We start from the raw sequence: 18,523 nt of genomic DNA, 5'->3' as shown, positions 1-18,523 counted from the left end.
GCCAATTTGACCTCATTTAGCTGCAAACTGATAGCAGACTTATTACATTTTATTTGTTTATACCACCTTACTTGTAAATGAGTTGCACTCATCATTACAGACTGACTCAGATTGAGTAAATGTGTTGTAATCTGTCTGCATTTATAAATTTGACTGTGATTATTTGGAAACCTTTGCCAATCTGTCAGTCCAAGTCAGACTGCAACACCAGATCAGTGTTTCTCTGAAAGACTTTTTAATGCAACCACTGCTTTTGCAACATTTGAGAAGATTCTTGAAACCTCAGCATATTCTTCTAAACTCTTGAAATTTTGTGTTTGATCTGAACAGTTAAAGAAAGATCTGATCAAACTGAATTTTTGTTACATAAATTTATTATTTTTGTAGGCAATATTTGAAAACTGTTTGAAAAAAGGTTAAAACCTGAATGAAAACCACTAGTAACTGGCATTATATTGGAAAATGAGAAGTTTGTAAAATCTTTGTCCAAACCACAAAAAAGTTTTGGGATCAAAAATATATATATTTTAGTTTGTTTACATGTACAGAACTAGAAAAGCATAGTTTAAACCCAAAGAGAAGACAAAAGTGGAAATTTGTTACCTGGTGTAGTCCATAAATCTAATAGATGTTAGATTCAAGTCATTGTCGTTGTGCGCACAAGGCACACAACATAATGTTCGTTCCAGATCACTCATCCAGAGACGAGCATCTGTGGTCATGCAGCCAGAGACCAGCACTACCGTTAGGTAATGTGGTTTAAGTGTCTTGCCCAAGGACACAACACAGCACAGGGACAGGAGCTCGAACCTGCAACCTTCCGGCTGCAAGGCAAGCGCCTACCCACTGCGCCACTGCCACGTATAATAGGACCTTTTCCTGGATTCAGACCGGATTTGTCTGAGGTGCTTTATGGAAGCTAAATATAATCTAATGCACTCTCTTTTAAATAACACAGCATGGTCATTTTTAGCCCCCCCAAAAGAGTTTTTGCCATACAAGCCTTGTTTACATAGTTTTTTGACTTGACCCTATCAGTCACAGTGACCTTTAGTTGAAGAACTGCTGATAAAAGGTGACCAAGGCTGTTCTTGGCAAACCTGCACCCTGTTAGGTTTGTGATGCACCAGAAATGTGTGGGGTAAAAAGGTTTCACTCGTGTCTTCTGAGGAGCAACAAATGTTTTGCAGAATTATTTTGAAGCTTCCAGTTGTCTCCTCCATTTTAGATCATGGTTTTATCTCTGTGTGTGTCACAACTGCCGGGTTAAAAGTCCACTGGTGAATTCCTCAGTTAATGTGAAATTATTTGCCCTCTAACTGAATTTGTGGCAATTTCTCAGCTGTGGGAAACAATCGCATCCATTCATTTGCCCGCCGCCCTCGGACGCTTTCCTCCTCCCTGAACCTCCGTCCCGTTTCCACACGCAGAGGCTGAAAAACATGCCTTGTCCGTCCAAACACATGCCATCGGACAATGCACAGATTTAAAATGGGAATCTGGCGTATCGACTGTGTTTGGAAAAAATGCTGCTGCTACTCATAAAAAAGCAAAAGAAATTTGTCCGAGTGTGTAAAATGTCAAAAGATTTTCCAGGAATGTTTTGTTCTTAGGGTGATGGAAAATATTCAGTCTTCAACACCTTTGGCTCATATTTGAAATGTAAATACAGTGAAATGGTTGTTTTGGTCATCTTGTAGTTTCAGTGAAGGAAGTTTAAATTTTTCTTCTTTTTTTTTTTTCCCACCTCTTAATGAGCAGATATCATAATCACCATTGTCCCAGCTGCAAGTCCGCCGGCACTCCGAACAGATGGAGAGCTTTCATTAACTGGATCACCTGCAAAACACACACACACACACACACACACACACACACACACACACACACACACACACACACACACACACACACACACACACACACACAGAGACTGGAAAGTCACTCAGACAAAAGTCCATTATCAGTGGAATCATTCATAAGAAACCACACACAGACACAGTCTGGAGGAAGAAACACACTCAGTCAACACACACTGACAACTGTATGACAAAAATATAGACATATTAGTGTTTCTTTGATCAGATAATTTAAAGGTACTTTTTGTAAAAACTCTTGTTTTAAAAGAATTCAAAAGCTTCTAATATAACTGAAGCTATCAGCAGAATGTAAAGAAATAACTCCAATGATTTTGTGTCCCAGACGTGTGTGATGTGTTGCAGAAATATCAACCAAAGACTGAACAAGGTTGGGCTGTGTGCAATACCACTTTTAACCACAAAGTGGTACAGTGAGTCAGTGTAGCATCCAATCTACCCCCTCAAACTAGTCTTGGCTCAACGTTTGTACAGACTTCATGTTACTATGATAGTGATCTGACCTGCCTTTAATCAGCAGGCATCACTGTACAGTTTACACACATCAGACTTGACGTCTTGCCTAAGTCTAGGAGATCCATGTGGCACAGTCTGGCTTGTCACCACAGCTGAGGTCACTGAGGTATGGACCTCGGTGATTTTCTTTCAAAACTAGATTGTAAAATTTGGCAAGGATCTATATGTGACCCTATAGATGTGTCTTACTTTGATCAGAGTCTATAGGAATGTAACAAAGTTATAGCCCACCTACATTGCCTCTGACTGGGTTGTGTTTAGGGGGTTAGGTTGATGTGTGACTCATGAGTAACCATAATTGTTTGGTTGAGGCACGAAGACTGAATCAGACGCTGGTTTGGTTTTGATTCCATTGCAACTCTATTAGCTAGTTTCTTCAGAAGTGTAACATTTTCTGTAGGTCATTGGCATACAGGTGCCACAGCTTGAATATGGTACATTAGGACATAAAATGCTGGATGTCCATTTCTAAATCCTGGTTACAGCCCTGCTTGCAGTTAACTTATAAGATTGCTGTATTATGTGCCCATAATGGTAAAAATGTGACTGGATCTCTGTACATCACTAACTCACTAACTCAAGCCAGCAGGGGGAACACCTCTGCAGTGGTTGATGCTAAGGCTACCTAATATGCAAGTTGAGACATGCAGGTAATTATAGCTGTTAGCTAGCAGTGCCCCAAAGTTTGAAATGAAACTGAACAACCTAAAATGTGCCTTCCTGATGCTTAAGTTGAACTAGCTAGCAGTTTAGGTCACTTAGTGCCTCGTCAAGCTGAGCACTTTGCTAATATGACCCAAAACAATTATATGGTAAAGATCTATATTCGAAATAGAGAGGTGACAGCAGTATCCTTTTTTCCTGCCCTGACACTCAGCATTCTTCCTTTATCTCACCTGTGCTTCAGGACACCTGAGAACAGAGAGAAAAAGGAAGGGAGGAGACGTGGCTAACAATCTGTGTTCTGCTGGGGCATCCAGTGGTGCTGAAAGTCATGTACAGAGCTTTAAATGGGTTTGTGGCTGCAGATCATACGTGTACCGGCTGCAAAACTAACACCACACCTCCCACTGACAGGCAGTGTGATAACCTCCCACCACGGTCACACACACAAAGGTCGCCCTGCAGTGTTTATCCCTTTTAAGTGTATTAGCAGTGTCACTGATCGCTGTGACTCGGCATTCTGCAGACACGTGAGCGCAGCATGAGACTCAGCATGCAAATCTGCACATCATAAAATCACTCACTTAAACACACACACACACACACACACACACACACACACAGTATCACTGAACCACAGAAGCTGTGATGGGAAGACACAAGGTACATCAAATTTTAGGACAGATCCAGTTTAGGCAATTCCTCTCAAACGTCTTGCACGAGTTCACCCTGCAGACACACTGCAGTCAAACTTAACCTTCCAGGAAGGTCAAATGGAATTACATTTGCACTGTTAAGGACCAGAAGGCTCCAGGTTCTACTGAGCCAGTTTGCAGCCAAAGCAACAAGAATGAGATTTGGCTGCTCCAAGTCTGAGGCCCTGGTTCTCAGCTGGAAAAGGGTGGACTGTGCACTATGGGTTGGAAATTATCTGGTGCCTCAAGGAAGAATGGAATTGGAGACTATAAGATTGGTGTGTACTCATCTTTCAGCTTGGTTTTCTCATGGCAAAATGTGAAATAGTCACTAAAAAAAAGTAACTTTTCCTTGTTTGTGTCATGGACACAAATTTTCCTGTATTTTCTTTACAGTTAGCACTTTTTAACCAGCATATTTGTGTGGGTCCAGAGACCAAGACAATGCAGCTGTGAAAATACTGGCAGCGATGGTCGGTTTTATTGCCTGGTGAAGAAATAGCTGAGAGTAAAAGTAAAGCTGGTGATTTACTTGTCAATCTATTTCTAGCTTTACCTTTGGCCATGAGCTGAGGACAGTGACTGAAAGAATAAGGTCACAGATACAATCAGCGTCCTCCATAGGGTGTTGAGTTCAGCCTTAGAGATAAGGTGAGGAGCTTAGTCATTCAGGAGGAGCTCAGAGTAGAGCCACTGCTCAAAGATAGGTGGTAGGTACCACTTTTTGTTTTGATGATTGGGATGCCCTCTGGATGTTCCTAGGCGAGGGGTTTCAGGCACATCCAACTGGAAAGAGACCCAGGCCAGAGTGGAGAAAGACTGTCATGGAAACACCTCAGTAGAGCTGAAGGTCTGGGTGTATCTGCTTTGAGTGCCGTTCTCACAATTCAAACCTGGATAAAAGTTAGAGATGGATGTATAGATGGATGGATCTTGAACTGACAACCACACTGACCAAAAGAGGCATTTTCCTGTTTTCTGCTTAAACACCATTTCCAGAATGAAAGGATTTAAAGTCAGTGAATCTTTACCATTAAATGTATTTTACTGAGCGCTCTAAAGAGAGAAAATAAATTCAGAAAAAGTCTATTTGGCCCTTTCAATTATTTTCAGTATAAAAGACTTTGAAATGCCAGTTTCATATCTGATCAAGGCAATCAGAAAATAACTTTTTTTTTCCATACAATTAATTTTTATTTAACTTTAAACATGTATATTAAAAAAAACAAGATACATTTCACTAGACAAATGCTTTTGAAATATTCAATAATGATTGAGAAATATTTTTCTATAAAAAAAAAAAAAGTGAAGATAAGATGGCAGGTGATAACACAAGAGTTCAATTTTTCATTTGTTGTGCCAAACATTAAACCTTAAAAAAAAAAAAAAAAAAAAAAATCCCATAATTATGTAGCTCACTGACAACAACAGACTGACATCTTCCCCTGAGAAAAGTCAGATTTAGTCGCACAGGACTTCAAACATTGGTTAACCAAAACTCTTCAGAACAGCCTTCTTTACTTATTACTAGAGTACATTATTGCTGGGCAGTCTTAAAGCTCAGTGGGTTGGGTTTGGAAAAGCCAAACCCAACAGTGCCATGAACATGTATAGATTATATTATGAAAACATGACTTCCACAGACCCTGTTCACACCTCGTATTAACATTCATCCACAGCTCCACCTGAGCTCACAGGGACCACTTCTTCCCACTTCCCTGTTCCATGTGCAAGTGAACAAGCAACCTACATTTTTTCCTGTTCACGAAGACCAGATGCCAGAGTCCTGCATGGGTCCTGTTTGCACCCCCCCCCCAAAAAAAAAAAAAAAGCTCAGTAGAGTAGCAGAGCTGTGTAAGTGAGCCTTCAGTGTGGCCCAGACCACCTTGAAAAAAATGGTCTGAGAAATCAGGTTTTGGGGACTCTTGAGAATAGCTCTGTACTTGGAGCCACAACCAGGCAAGATGCTTGTTAATGTCGGGTGCAAGCAGGGCCAAAGGAGAGCTCTCCACACCACATTTCAAGCCTCTACACTCTGAGAAAGGTATAGAAAAGAAAGGTACTTTTTGTAAACTGCAAACTTTAATGAAAACTTTCAGCACAAGGTGGCAGCATTTTGCCCATAAAATTTGAATGTTGTTGTCAATCCCAACCAGCATTAGCTTCTTTTTTTGCACAGTCATAATTTTATTTATTTTGAAAGACGACTTCTAACCAAGTCAAACTAGCCTGAATATTGTTGGGATGTCTAACTCGCTGCACCTGCTTCTGGTTTAAAGTCTGATTAGACAAGAGTACAGCCCATTTAAACTTCAGTGGTTTCTTCACATTCGGGTAATTTTAAGAGATATAAAAACAACAACAACAACAACAAACAACAAAAAGGGTTTTAGAAAAGGAGGACCTCTAAAGACCGAAGTGGTTTAGAAAAATGCCAGCACTACTTTTGGTCATATAAGCTTGGACATAAATGCTGAGGTTCACTTAAGCAATAAAGCATTTTCTCTGTAAAACATGCAACATGGTTCAAAAGAGCCTAATGAATTATTAATATGAGTGCTGTCACAGACACTGATGACATAAAATGATACAAACTTTTGATATACATGGCAGTCAAAATATTACATATGATTGTTTATACACAGGCATTTAGTGAGGGGAATAACATCAGTTTGTTAGCTGCATTTCTTAAAGGTTTAACATTAGCACAGTTTGAGGACACATCACTAGTAAATCTCTAAAGTATAAATCTCTTCTATATTAAAGTTTTTATATAATAAGTGCATTGCAAGTCAGACTTCAGAGTGAGAAGATTTCCAAGACATCCATGTACCAGACAGAACATTACTCATGTGTATCACGCATGAGTAATCATGCAGTTCAAACTGAACTGACTTTTTCTGTCTTCTAGCAGAAGACCTGTTTAATTAGCAGATTTGTCTGGTCTCTATTGTTTAAAGTTATTGCTGTTTAAAATGTTCACGTGTTGCAAGCCACAGTTCTGAAGAGCCTGAGGAATGTGTTTTGACCATGAGTCTCCAGATGGCATTTAGGTAGGCGGGGGTCCGTTGACATATCTCAGTGTCAGGTGGAAGGTACGGGACATCCTGTTGCTGCGATGGCATGGTGGCTCCAGAATGGCCCAGGTCAGATAGGCCAGCAGAGCCAGTGCTGCAGCCAGGAGGAGGTAGATGAGGGCGGGGGAAAGCAAATAGGAGGCCCTGTTGCTGCTGGAGGTCACGTGGTGAACACTGGAGGACAAAGTGGAGGTGTTAGTGTTTGGTTTATCTGCCCAGTGTTTACAGGAGCTCAGCATAACTTCAAGAAAACCACAGATATTAATGACGCATCTGCCATCAACTAAAGTTAGTCAGTATTTGGTGGCTCCTGTTTCTGTGCAACCAGCTTGCGCTCATTGGCTACTTCATTAGGTGCACCTAGTCCTCTGCTCGTTAACCAATCACATGGCAGCAATTCAGTGGATTTAGGCATGCAAACATAGTCGAGACAATCTGAAGTTCAAACGAGTATCAGAACCATCTCTCGGGTTTACAGGGAATGGTCTGAAAAAAGGAAGTGTCTGGACTTAGAGCAGTTCTCTGGGTGAAAATGCCTTGTCAGAACTCTTTTAGCTGATAGGAATGCAACAGTAAGTCAAATAACCCTTTGTTGCAACAAAGGTATGCAGAAAAGCATGTCTGAATGCACAACATGTCCAACCTTGATGCAGAGGAACTGCAGAAGATCACACCGGATGCCACTCCTGTCAGCTAAAAACAAAAAACTGAGGCTACAGTGACACAGACTGACCAAAACTGGACAACAGAAGACTGGAAAATTCTGCCTGACCTGCTGAATCTCAATTTCTGCTGAGAGACATTCAGATGGTTGGGTCAGAATTTGGCTTAAACTACAGAAAAGCACAGATACACCCTGCCTTGTATCAACAGCTCAGGTTGTTGGTGGTGTGATGATGTGGGGGATATTTACTTGGCACACTTTGGGCTCCTCAGTAACAACTGAGCATAATCTAAACACCACAGCTCACCCGAGTACCTTACCAGGTCCATCCCTTTGTGCTCACAGTGTACGAGCTTCTGATGGCTGCTTCCACCATGTCACAAACTCAAATCATCTCAAACTGGCTTCTTGAACATAATGAGTTCACTGTGGCCTGCTCAGAGACTTGCATCATTAATGCAACCAACAAATCTGCAGCCACTGTGTGATGCCATCACGTTGATATGGACCAAAAATCTGTGTGGCATGTTTCCAGCACCTTGTTGAATCCGTGCCATGAAGAATTAAAGCAGTTCTCAACACCTCTAAACATACCTGTCACTGAACATTAACGTCCTCTTAATTAATCTTTTTTTTTTTTTTTTTAATGTTTTATCTTTCAATTACAACAGATTTGGAGCCAGGTGAACTTTACCTGGATGACAGCAGTAAGAGATGCATTTCACAGCAGCCACTTTAAACGTTGGTAAATATAATGTTACTGGTCACATGTTTATCGTTTTCATAATAAAATGGTTGCTGTGAAATATTTTCTATGAAGACAGTTATTTGATTTTAGCCGAGAATAAGCGGTTGTTTATCTTCAGCATAAGCTGCCCTGGAAAAACTCCTTTTAAATAAAACCTGCAGAAAATATAATTGAGGCACTAAATCAATAAATAAGATATGAAATCTTAAATAATTCAAACATTTTAAGAAGTTTGCTTTGGGCATCTGAAGTTTGAGTAGACAGGCAAGTAGTCTTAAAGTCCTGGCTGTGGAAATGGAAACTGACTGTATTTATATAACAGTTTTCTAGTCTTACTGGCCGCTCAAATTGCTTTAAAGTACAAGCCATATTCACCCATTCACACTGTGACGCCTCAATCACCAGCCGTACATGCATGTTTTTGGAGTTGGAGGAGAAACACGAGCACTCAGAGAAGCCTTCTGAGCCGACAGCGCCGACTTCATCTGGTCTCAGCGAGCATTCTGTTCTTTTCAGTGACTCTGAGGCTGCGGCACCATCAAGAATTCATTTTTTACTAACTGATGGAAAACAAACAGTCTGCAAAGCACAATGATTAAATGAATCGCTCAAATAGAAACAATAATTCCACTAAATAGAGATGATCATTTCTAGCTCCTTATTTTTATTCTTGGAACTACCAGAGCAGCTTTGCATAAGTCACAGTTCAGAAGAGTACTTCATGTTATACTGACTGAAATAAGCCAGTTTACCTCCTCCTGCTTGAATGCCCTCCACCCTAAAAGCCTCCTGTCATCTGATTGGCCAATTAGTTTATGCTGCGCCTGAAAAGTTGTAGGAATCTGAAACCTGAGCTTTATTTAAACACGTTGACTTTATTAGTCAAACTTCTTCACACATGTGGAAAAAAGCTCAATCACATTTCGGCAGTGATGATACGGTGTGTGCATGACATCAAAATTTATGTAAATAAATCCAAGAATCACTTCCCAGAGTTAGAATTCCTTAGATTTAGCCCTTCTCCTATCAAATATTATTTTAATTATTCTGTCATCCAGTCATGTTTCATGAGATATACCTCCTTTATCCCAAAGCTAAATATTAATGAGGTTAAATACAAATACTAAGATTCAACCAAATAAGAAATCTAGAGGAGAGTTATTTGTGTGACCTGCTTTCTAACTCATGATTTTATGATTTTAATCCTCAGTTATCTGCTTGTTAAATGATGAAGTATTTACCCTATTTTATGACTCCAAGCCTCTAAAAACAATAATTATCCTACTCCTGTATGGTTTTATTATCGCTTGAAACCAGCCCCACAACACAACACATCTGGCAGGTTATGTATCAATGATTGGAACAGGACACTTTTGACAGGAAATGAGGACATTTACCTTATGTAATGAAAAAGATCGATGCAGATAGAAACATCGTGCAAATTAAAGTCACTCTGTCTTTTTCTGCCGAGTTCGTTTCTGAGAGTTTCTGTGTTTCCTCACCTTTGTTCGGACACTAGACGCTCAGGTTCTTTACAGCAGTGCAGCTCCTGTTCCTCCTGAAAAACAGCGAGCGTCTGTTAATCTACCCCGGCGTCAGCCAACAGCTCATAACCATTTATTTAAAATGATCTACCCACACATGCGCAGACTTATTTTCTCCTCGAGGCACTAACAACAACAAATAGTTCTTACTGCTACTTTAATGACAACAACTTTATTTATATTGAACTTTTTTAAAAACAAAATTTAGAAAATGCTTTGACAGACAAGTAAATTCAAAAAGGAAGTCAGATTTTATGGTCAGAAAAATATACAAACTGAAATTAAAAGAGAAGTACAGAAGCAATTTAAAATGACAGGACAAGACGAGAAACACTGACTAACACGTGGATCAAAGTTTGGTTTCTTTAAAAAAAAAAAAAAAAGAAAAAAAAAACACTACAGTTTATTTATTGTTCTGTGTGCAGCGTGTCCCACCAAAGACACAAAGCACACCTCTGATTTACCTTGTTTTTCTATTCAAAATCAAGACAACCAACCAACCTGTGCTTTTGACTGGTAATGGTTCCTTGTCCAATCAGAGGAGGCCTTTAATTTCAGGTCATGTGACAGTGAAGGAGAAAGCTGCGTGTCATCATGCCAGTGCTGGCTGTTGATGGATGTGTCAACACGGTTTCCATCCATGTAACACTGCAACACATGAACATGGGACCAAAATATGACACAAAAATCCTGATTTTATCAGTTTATTATCTGACCAGTTTCACAAACTGTTTAAAGATGAACAGCTCAGACATGGATACTGCCTTCTTGTGCTTTCAGATTAGTTTGCATTCATGTCATACAGCAACATTGGGGATTTAAGCATTAATTGTATATTATGTATACTTGTTATATTTATTTATTCCCCTGTAAGTCCTTGTGTTGTTTGATATGCATATACGTACTGGTTTTACAGTATTTTTCTTATTTTCTTGTTTAAGTTTTATAAGGAAAGGCGCTGAACTCTGGCATCTGCTACAGCTTTGTCATACTCCATGTTTGATAACAAGAAAAGCTTTCTATTCTATTCATTAAACTAATGTGGGAGTGCCCAAAACTGCAGTTCCTCTAATGTCCACTTGAGGCTTCAGCAGTGAGTCAGGCCCCATAGACTCCCATGTTACAACTTTATAGCAGAAACATACATATTTAGAGATGGATACAAAAAAAAAAACTTCATAACAGCTATACAGGGTATGAATTTTTTTTGTTAGAGAACACACACACACACACACACACACTAATGTCCACATCCATCCTTTATATACAGTCTATATGCTGTATTAAGAAACGTCACCCAGTTCTCTGTAGATGTTTTCAGTTAAGTTTGCAGCTGCTACGAAACTTCGACCAAACTTTCTAATTCTCTCCGTCACTGCTCTCAAATCTGGACTTGTAGACGAATTTCTCCTCCAATTTGTTTTGCACTGGCTCAATAGTTTTGCCTGTAATGAACCTCCATTAGAAAGTCCCAATGCAGAAACACGTTCAATCAAATTTGCATAATTCAAATTCAAGTACATAAAGAAATCGAATACAATAACACTTTGTCATCTGAATTGACCCCTAAAAACTAATCTACCAACTTTCTTTCCTCTCTCATCTTTATAGATTTCCTGTGCATGCACAGTTATCTGGACTGGCTGTAAGTCAGACTGAGGAAGACGAGGGGAAGGAGAAACTGAAGAGGGAGGAAGGAAAGGAGGAAGTCTGTGTGCTTCTCCGTTTTTATGGTGACAGTTAAAGTGCAGTCAGACGATGCATAAATCAAGACTTTATGGATTCATTCGGCGGCCCGAGGAGCGGCAGACGGGACGGGGGAAGAGGAGAATAAATAGATGCTTTTCCCCAGTAATGAGAGTGAGGGGGAGAAAATGAAGGCTGAGGCCAATAAAGTCTAAATGGAGAGAGAAACATGAAGCTGGAGAGGGGGGGGGGGGGGGGGGGGGGGGGGACAGATATTCAGGAATCTATCTTTACAAAGAAGGATGAATAAAGGCTCATGGAACTCCTGTTGTGTTAGCTGGAACTTTAACTGAAAATATAGACTCTGTGGGTGTGTGAGTGTACAAAACCTGTATTAATGACCTTGTGTAGACACACACGTGCTTCTTCACTCACACTTTGGGGACCTGCCTACCATCTCAAGAAAAACAGTGTGGAAGTACAAAATAAAGAACAGAGTGAGCACTAAACAAATCTGTGCACTCAAAACTCAGGCTGCAACTCGACATCTGTGAGCACACAGGACAGATTTGTAAGAGCAGAATTAGATTTGCGTGTGTGATTGAGGACAGACTCATTAGTGCAGCAGCTGTTTGGAGCTGTGCAAAATAAATTGTGTAACTAAATCAGAGAGATCAACGAAGCTTCTCTTGCTTACAATTATCAAATCTGCTCACTCTCACTTTTGGCAGTCCAAGAGAACATAGACTGTTTAAAGCTGCGGGTCTGACATTTCCCTCACAGGTTAAACTAAAAGGCAAGTTGTAAAAACTTTTATTTAAAAAGAACTGAAAACTTCCTAAAGCTATCAAAAACAGCTATGGTGTTACTTTAAAGACATCCATGTATTGTGCTTCACAGATATCAACTAAAGTTGAACTAGAGCTGCACTTTTGTGTAATACCACTTTAAACCACAAGATGGCATCCAGTCTGCCCTGATGACTCCAATGTGAGAATCCTATCATTGTTCGGGCTGTTGGCTCAAAATATGCACAGAATTCAGGTTACTGTGGTTCAGGTGGATAAATACACAAATTTTCTGGTAAAAATGCTGCCACTTTGTGGTGAAGGTTTTCATTAAAATGTTGCAGAACAAACCTCTATATGTTGACCATAACAAACTTAAATGAAACAGAAAGGCCAGCTTTTCCATTGACATGGTGGCTGTAGCTCAGTAGGTAGAGCAGGTCACCTACTGATCAGAAGGTCAGCGGTTCGATTCCTGGCTACTCCAGGCTACATGCCAATGTATCCTTGGGCAAGATACTTAACCCCAAGTTGCTCTCCGACCGTCCCGTCGGAGTATGAATGTGTGTGAATGATAGTTAATTAAAAAGCGCTTAGCAAACATGGAAGTGCTTGTATGAATGGGAGTGCATGGGTGAATGTAAACATGTTGTAATAGCGCTTTGCGTGCTCATACTGAGTAGAAAAGCACTATATAAGAGCTAGTCCATTTACCATTTCCCCTAGGTTTAGTTTTCCTCAGAGATGGGGTAGACTGGTTCTCAAACTTACTCCGTCAAGCCCCTCTTTGCCAGATGAAATCTTTTTCTGGTCACCCCATGCAAAACACAGGCTGTGAGAACGGGGTGTGCCCAGCAGACGGTGTCGGTGGAGAGTTTCACTGGTCACTGTGCCAACCTGCTAAAGTTTCCTTGTTCCGCCGTGAGAATTAATCCAGGGTTCAACATTTGTTCCGCATGGCTTTTCTCCCAGGTTGTTCGCACCTGACAAACACTGGGGTAGACATTGATTATCACTAACTTTGAAAATAAAAGGATTTGCTCGCTCTGCAGCTGCCAGTTGGTCATTAGTGGATATTCCAGGCTTTCGTTGCATATACAATGGAGAAAATAAGTATTTGATATACTGGTGATTTTTGCAAGTTTTCCCACCTACAAAGAATGGAGTGGTCTGTAATTTTTTAATCGTAGGGACACTTCAACTGTGAGACAGAATCTAAAAAAATAAAATAAATCCAGAAAATCAGATTGTATGATTTTTAAATAATTAATTTGCATTTTATTGCATCTTTATTTTGGCTTAAATCGTCAAAATTCAATATTTTACTTAGTTTCTTGTGTTTTCTGAAAAACTTTTTCATAACACTATTTTAGGAGGATGACAATACAGTGGACCCTCCCCATACCATGGTTCACTTATTGCAGCTTCACTGTATCGCAGATCTTCTAAAAAAAAAAAAAAAAAAATAATAATTCTGTTTCGCGGACCAACTCTTTATCCTCTCAAGGATATTCGAGTGGGTGTTGGACTCCGTCAGGGGTGCCCTTTGTCATCAATTCTGTTCATAATTTTTATGGACAGAATTTCTAGGCTTAGCCAGGTGGCAGAAGGTTTCTTCCTTGATGGCCTCAGAATCTCATCTCTGCTCTTTGCAGATGATGCGGTCCTGTTGGCTTCATCAGGGGGTGGCCTCCAGCTCGCAGTGGAACGGTTCGCAGCCGAGTGTGAAGCGGCTGGCATGAGAATCAGCACCTCTAAGTCTGAGGCCATGGTCCTCAGCCGGAAAAGGGTGGAGTGCCCTCTCTGGCTCAGGAACGAGTTCTTGCCCCAAATGAAGGAGTTCAAGTATCTCGGGGTCTTGTTCACGAGTGATGGGAGAAGGGAACGGGAGATCGACAGGCGGATCGGGGCTGCTTCTGCAGTGATGCAGACGCTGCACCGGTCTGTCGTGGTGAAGAGGGAGCTTAGTGTAAAAGTGAAGCTCTTGATTTACCGGTCGATCTACGTTCCTACCCTCACCTATGGTCACGAGCTTTGGGTAGTGACCGAAAGAATAAGATCGTGAATACAAGGGGCAGAAATGAGTTTCCTTCGAAGGGTGGCTGGCCTCTCCCTTAGAGATAAGGTGAGGAGTGCGGCCATCCGGGAGGGGCTCAGAGTAGAGCCGCTGCTCCTCCACATCGAAAGGAGCCAGTTGAGGTGGCTCGGGCATCTGATTTGGATGCTTCCTGGCCGCCACTGGGAGGAGGCCCCGTGGTAGACCCAGGACACGCTGGAGGGATTATATCTCTCGGCTGGCCTGGGAACGCCTTGGGGTGCCTCCGGATGAGCTGGAGGAGGTGGCTGGGGAGAGGGAAACCTGGGCTTCTTTGCTTAGGCTCCTGCCCCCGCGACCCAGTCCCGGATAAGCGGGAGAGAATGGATGGATGGGTGGATGTTTCGCGGAGTTTTCTCTATATTTTGTGTGATTTTGCAGTACACAGGTATTTCTGTAACACCCCATAACTATGTTCATCACTCAGACGAAGAGATAAGTTACACCTATGCCTTTAGTGGAAATAGATCTAATGCTAAGGGCGAAGATACTGCACCACCTTCATCACATCAGTACTGCACAGCTATCATTCATCATCTTCATCATTCAAGTTGTAGTAAAAGTGGAAAAGGTTTACAGCAGTGTGGGAAGGGTTTATAAAGCCTTAAAATATATATAAATAATGAAAAATATAACGTCGCTACTTCGCGGATTGTCATATATCGCAGGTGGTCTCTGGAACGTAACCTCCACAATAGGTGAGGGATCACTGTATATTTTTATTGTCTTTTTATTGTCATATTTATTGTATTACATTATAATGTAAATGCTGAAAGATTTGAGCAGCAATGCCTAAAAATGCTTAAAGTAGCTGAAACTTAATTTGCGGAATTAGCTTAAGCAGCTGAAAGACAAAATAAATAAAAGGCAAAACTGCTAAACAAGCTTGACTGCAGGAAAAAAATAAATAAAAATTAACATTGGCACTAACTGCCTATATTTGAACCACCTGCCTCATGCATCTGAATTTAAATCCACCAATCAGAAACAAGCTGCTTTTAGCTGTTTCTTTCCCTCTAAAGAGAATGAAATACAGAAGGAAATCCTGCTGACCTACCCATAAACAACATGTTGCCACACAAAAACTGTAGGTCCCGGTGACAAACAGGAGCAGGACATGTGTTTTATATGTCCACACCACTGAAACTGACAGAGAAATGCCACTTTAAAAAAAAAAAAGAAAAAAGAAAAAAAGCCTCTGTTTTGGTTTTTGCTCCAGAGAGAGGAGAAAGGTTAACATTGGAGTGAATGTCAGATGTGGAGGGTACTGCTGGCAGTTTTGAAATTTAGAATTATCTTAAAGAGCGCAACCATAGTTACAATTTGAAGTCTAAATTATGTGGGTACACCAAAATTTGTGGGAGTAAAAAGAGCTGAAAGAAGGGAAAAAAAAATACCTGAATAGTTCAAGTTCTTGGGACGTGTTTGAAGTTCAAAATTCTTCTCTAGCTCAAAGTATGCTGAACTAGTTAACTGTCAAAGTAGGGTGGGATTGAAGAGGATTTCAAACTTTCTCCATTCATCTGGCAAATATAAAATTTATAAAAAGTTAAACATTTAAAAAAAATCTGAAAGTTACAAAAAAAAAAATAATAGCATAATTCTCCATGAAAAAGCTGAACATTCTGATATCAGAACAGTTTCTGTAACACAAAGCATGCAGAAGGAGTTAAAGACTGAAAAGTGCGGAGAAGGATAACAATGTTATTTTATTGAAGGAGAAATTGCAAATTGAGTCTCATACTGTGTACAACCTCAAGGGAATCAATTCAATAACAATCAATTTTTTTTTTTTTAATTAAAATTTTTTTTTTTTTTTTTTTTTTTTTTTTTTTAGTAGACAACATGCATTTGTGAGGTGTTAAGATTATATCAGCAGTAATGATGGTTGTGCTTGGAGCTGAAGCCTGACACACTGTCTCCTTTTCAGTCTTTCATGTCGTCATTGATGAACATCTGGAATTGAACCAAACTGACTTTTTTTTTTCTTTTATTTTGTTGTTTTGTTTTTTTAAACTGAACCCATTTTCCTGGAGTTGAGCATTAACATTTAGCACATGGCATCACATGAATATCATCTGTGTGTAAACCTCCTGACCTGCCTCTGCAGACATTCTTCTTCACTCTCTCACAAACAGATACACTCAAAATGAAGGGCCGACCTTGCTGGCAGCAGCTTCATTTTGGAGGTATATAGGTGGCAAATCAAACAGTTCTGAATGCACAGCTCCACTCATGAACTCCAGCCTTCTGCTAGCTTCTAATCACTTAAGATTTCTGAGGACCATAAAAGCAGCAATGTCAGCTGTTTACAAATGATATTTTCCAAGATGCTCAAAGAATAAACTATAAAGAGAATTTCACTGAAACGGGAAGTGCTTCTGTTTTATTTTTGCAGTTACACTTGCACCATAAAGCAAGTATAACTATGGATTTGGTTCTACAGGATTAAATGTGATGGTTAATTTTTGTGTGTGATGTTTAGTTTAGAAGTGTTTCGTTAAGAGGAGAAAAAAAAAAAAGTACCTTGAGCTCCCCATCAGTCTGCACTGCTTTTGAACAGGAAGTGCTCCTCTCTGGCAAAGTGGTGCTTTGGACTCTCAGCCACGCTTGCACGCGGCTTCCATCGAAGTCAACCATCTTGTCATCTTGTCGGTCAGGAGTCGAGGTCTTCCACTGGTCCCTGCAGACCAGAGCTTCTTCCTGTCTCTCTGCAACTGGCAAGAAGCAGCCCAGCTGAGCGCAGTCAAGCCATTCCTGCAGACCAAGTTCATTTAAAAAAAAAGAAAAAAAGAAAAAAAAAAAGTTTAAAATTTATACACAAGGACATTTCAGGCATGGTTTGAAGGTTCATTTTCCAAATCAAACCCAGGTTCATTCACCAGCATTCATTTCAACGACATTAACTTTATGCTTTTAAAAAGAAAACAAAAACAAAAGTAAAGCTGTTACTGGAAACTCAATCCACAAGCAAACTGTCAGACCATAAAAATAAATTAATAATAAAAAGCAAAGAAGGGGAAATGATTTGGGAAAGGTTTGGGTGGGCTGCAGAAATGGATTGTTCAGTGCTCCTGTATTAAGGTTGGGGGGGGGGGGGGGGGTATCCCAGCTGTTGCAGGGCTAATACAGAGAGACAGACAACCATTCACACCTGTGGGCAACTTAGAATCACCAATTAACCGAACCCCAGTAACTGCATGTGTTTGGACTGTGTGAGGAAACTTCTCAGTATTGTAAACATAATCATAAAAATGCTGCTACTTTGTGAAGGTTTTCATTAAATTTTGCAGAGGACGATCACAACATGTATCATTAATGTGTCCTAAACTACAGCCTAAAAATTGATCATTTATGAAACAATGCAAAAATGATCAGTCTTGTAAAATTGAAGTACTGTAGTTAATGAAGAAAGAGTCCTTTTGACTCATGCTGATTTTTTCCCCCAAGTCACCAAAGCTGAAAACTAGCTCAAATTCTCTCCCTTTATGGAGAGAAGTGGTGGCGGTGGGTATAGTGGACACACACCCAAACCTCTGCAGGCACGTCTTTTGAGCAGCACTCAGAATTCATGCGACGTGCGAGCACCCAGAGACGAGGTCACACGGTCGCAGATTTAATGAAGTACAACCACACTGAGTCCTCCAGGCAGGTGGTGCCGAGCAGAGTCAAGCCTATGGGGACGGCGTGCTGACATCACGCCTTCGCCAGCCCAGTAAATAAGGTTGGGGTTTAAAAAGAAAAAAATAAATACAAAGCAGAGAGAGATGACACAAACTTTGATGTCTTTGTGGTGATCCTGCAGCTGTAATCAGATGCTAATTCAGTTCTACGTGTCTCTCTGCTTGTTTCTTTCCTTTTGGGCTTTGGGGTTCACTGACAGTGCAACAGAGTTTGTGTTTCTCTTTGAAACAGACAGAAAGACACACAAATGAGGAAGCTACAGGCTGTCAGAGGAAGATACTCAAATTACTTCAGACTTTCTGACAATATCTGTCCTTGCCTTGGTTTCCCTCCTGATTCATCCCCTCCCATCTTATCCCCCCCCCTCTTTCGTCCTCCTCTGCCTCTCATACAGGGGCTGGTATTTTTTCCAGACACTACTGCATCTCACCACAATAAAGCTAAAAAAAGAAACCTGACAACACGTAGTGGTGCCACATTCTGCAG

General features: G+C 40.5%; 1 protein-coding gene across 1 annotated transcript in view; it reads right to left on the bottom strand.

The window, feature by feature from the left end:
• Positions 1–6,686: 6,686 nt before the first annotated feature.
• Positions 6,687–18,523, bottom strand: part of LOC115791147 (nesprin-2) — a 52,542-nt gene continuing 40,705 nt past the window's right edge. The window contains exons 10-13 of the mRNA XM_030745273.1: positions 16,880–17,110; positions 10,286–10,432; positions 9,743–9,798; positions 6,687–7,002 (exon numbers count right to left, since the gene is read on the bottom strand). Coding sequence (XP_030601133.1) covers positions 6,801–7,002; positions 9,743–9,798; positions 10,286–10,432; positions 16,880–17,110 — 636 coding nt within the window. The 3' untranslated portion in view covers positions 6,687–6,800. The remainder of the gene's footprint in view (positions 7,003–9,742; positions 9,799–10,285; positions 10,433–16,879; positions 17,111–18,523) is intronic.

The sequence above is a fragment of the Archocentrus centrarchus genome, chromosome 13 (genome assembly GCF_007364275.1).
Source record: "Archocentrus centrarchus isolate MPI-CPG fArcCen1 chromosome 13, fArcCen1, whole genome shotgun sequence".
Classification (NCBI taxonomy): Eukaryota; Metazoa; Chordata; class Actinopteri; order Cichliformes; family Cichlidae; genus Archocentrus; species Archocentrus centrarchus.
This window is presented reverse-complemented; position numbering and strand designations above follow the sequence as displayed.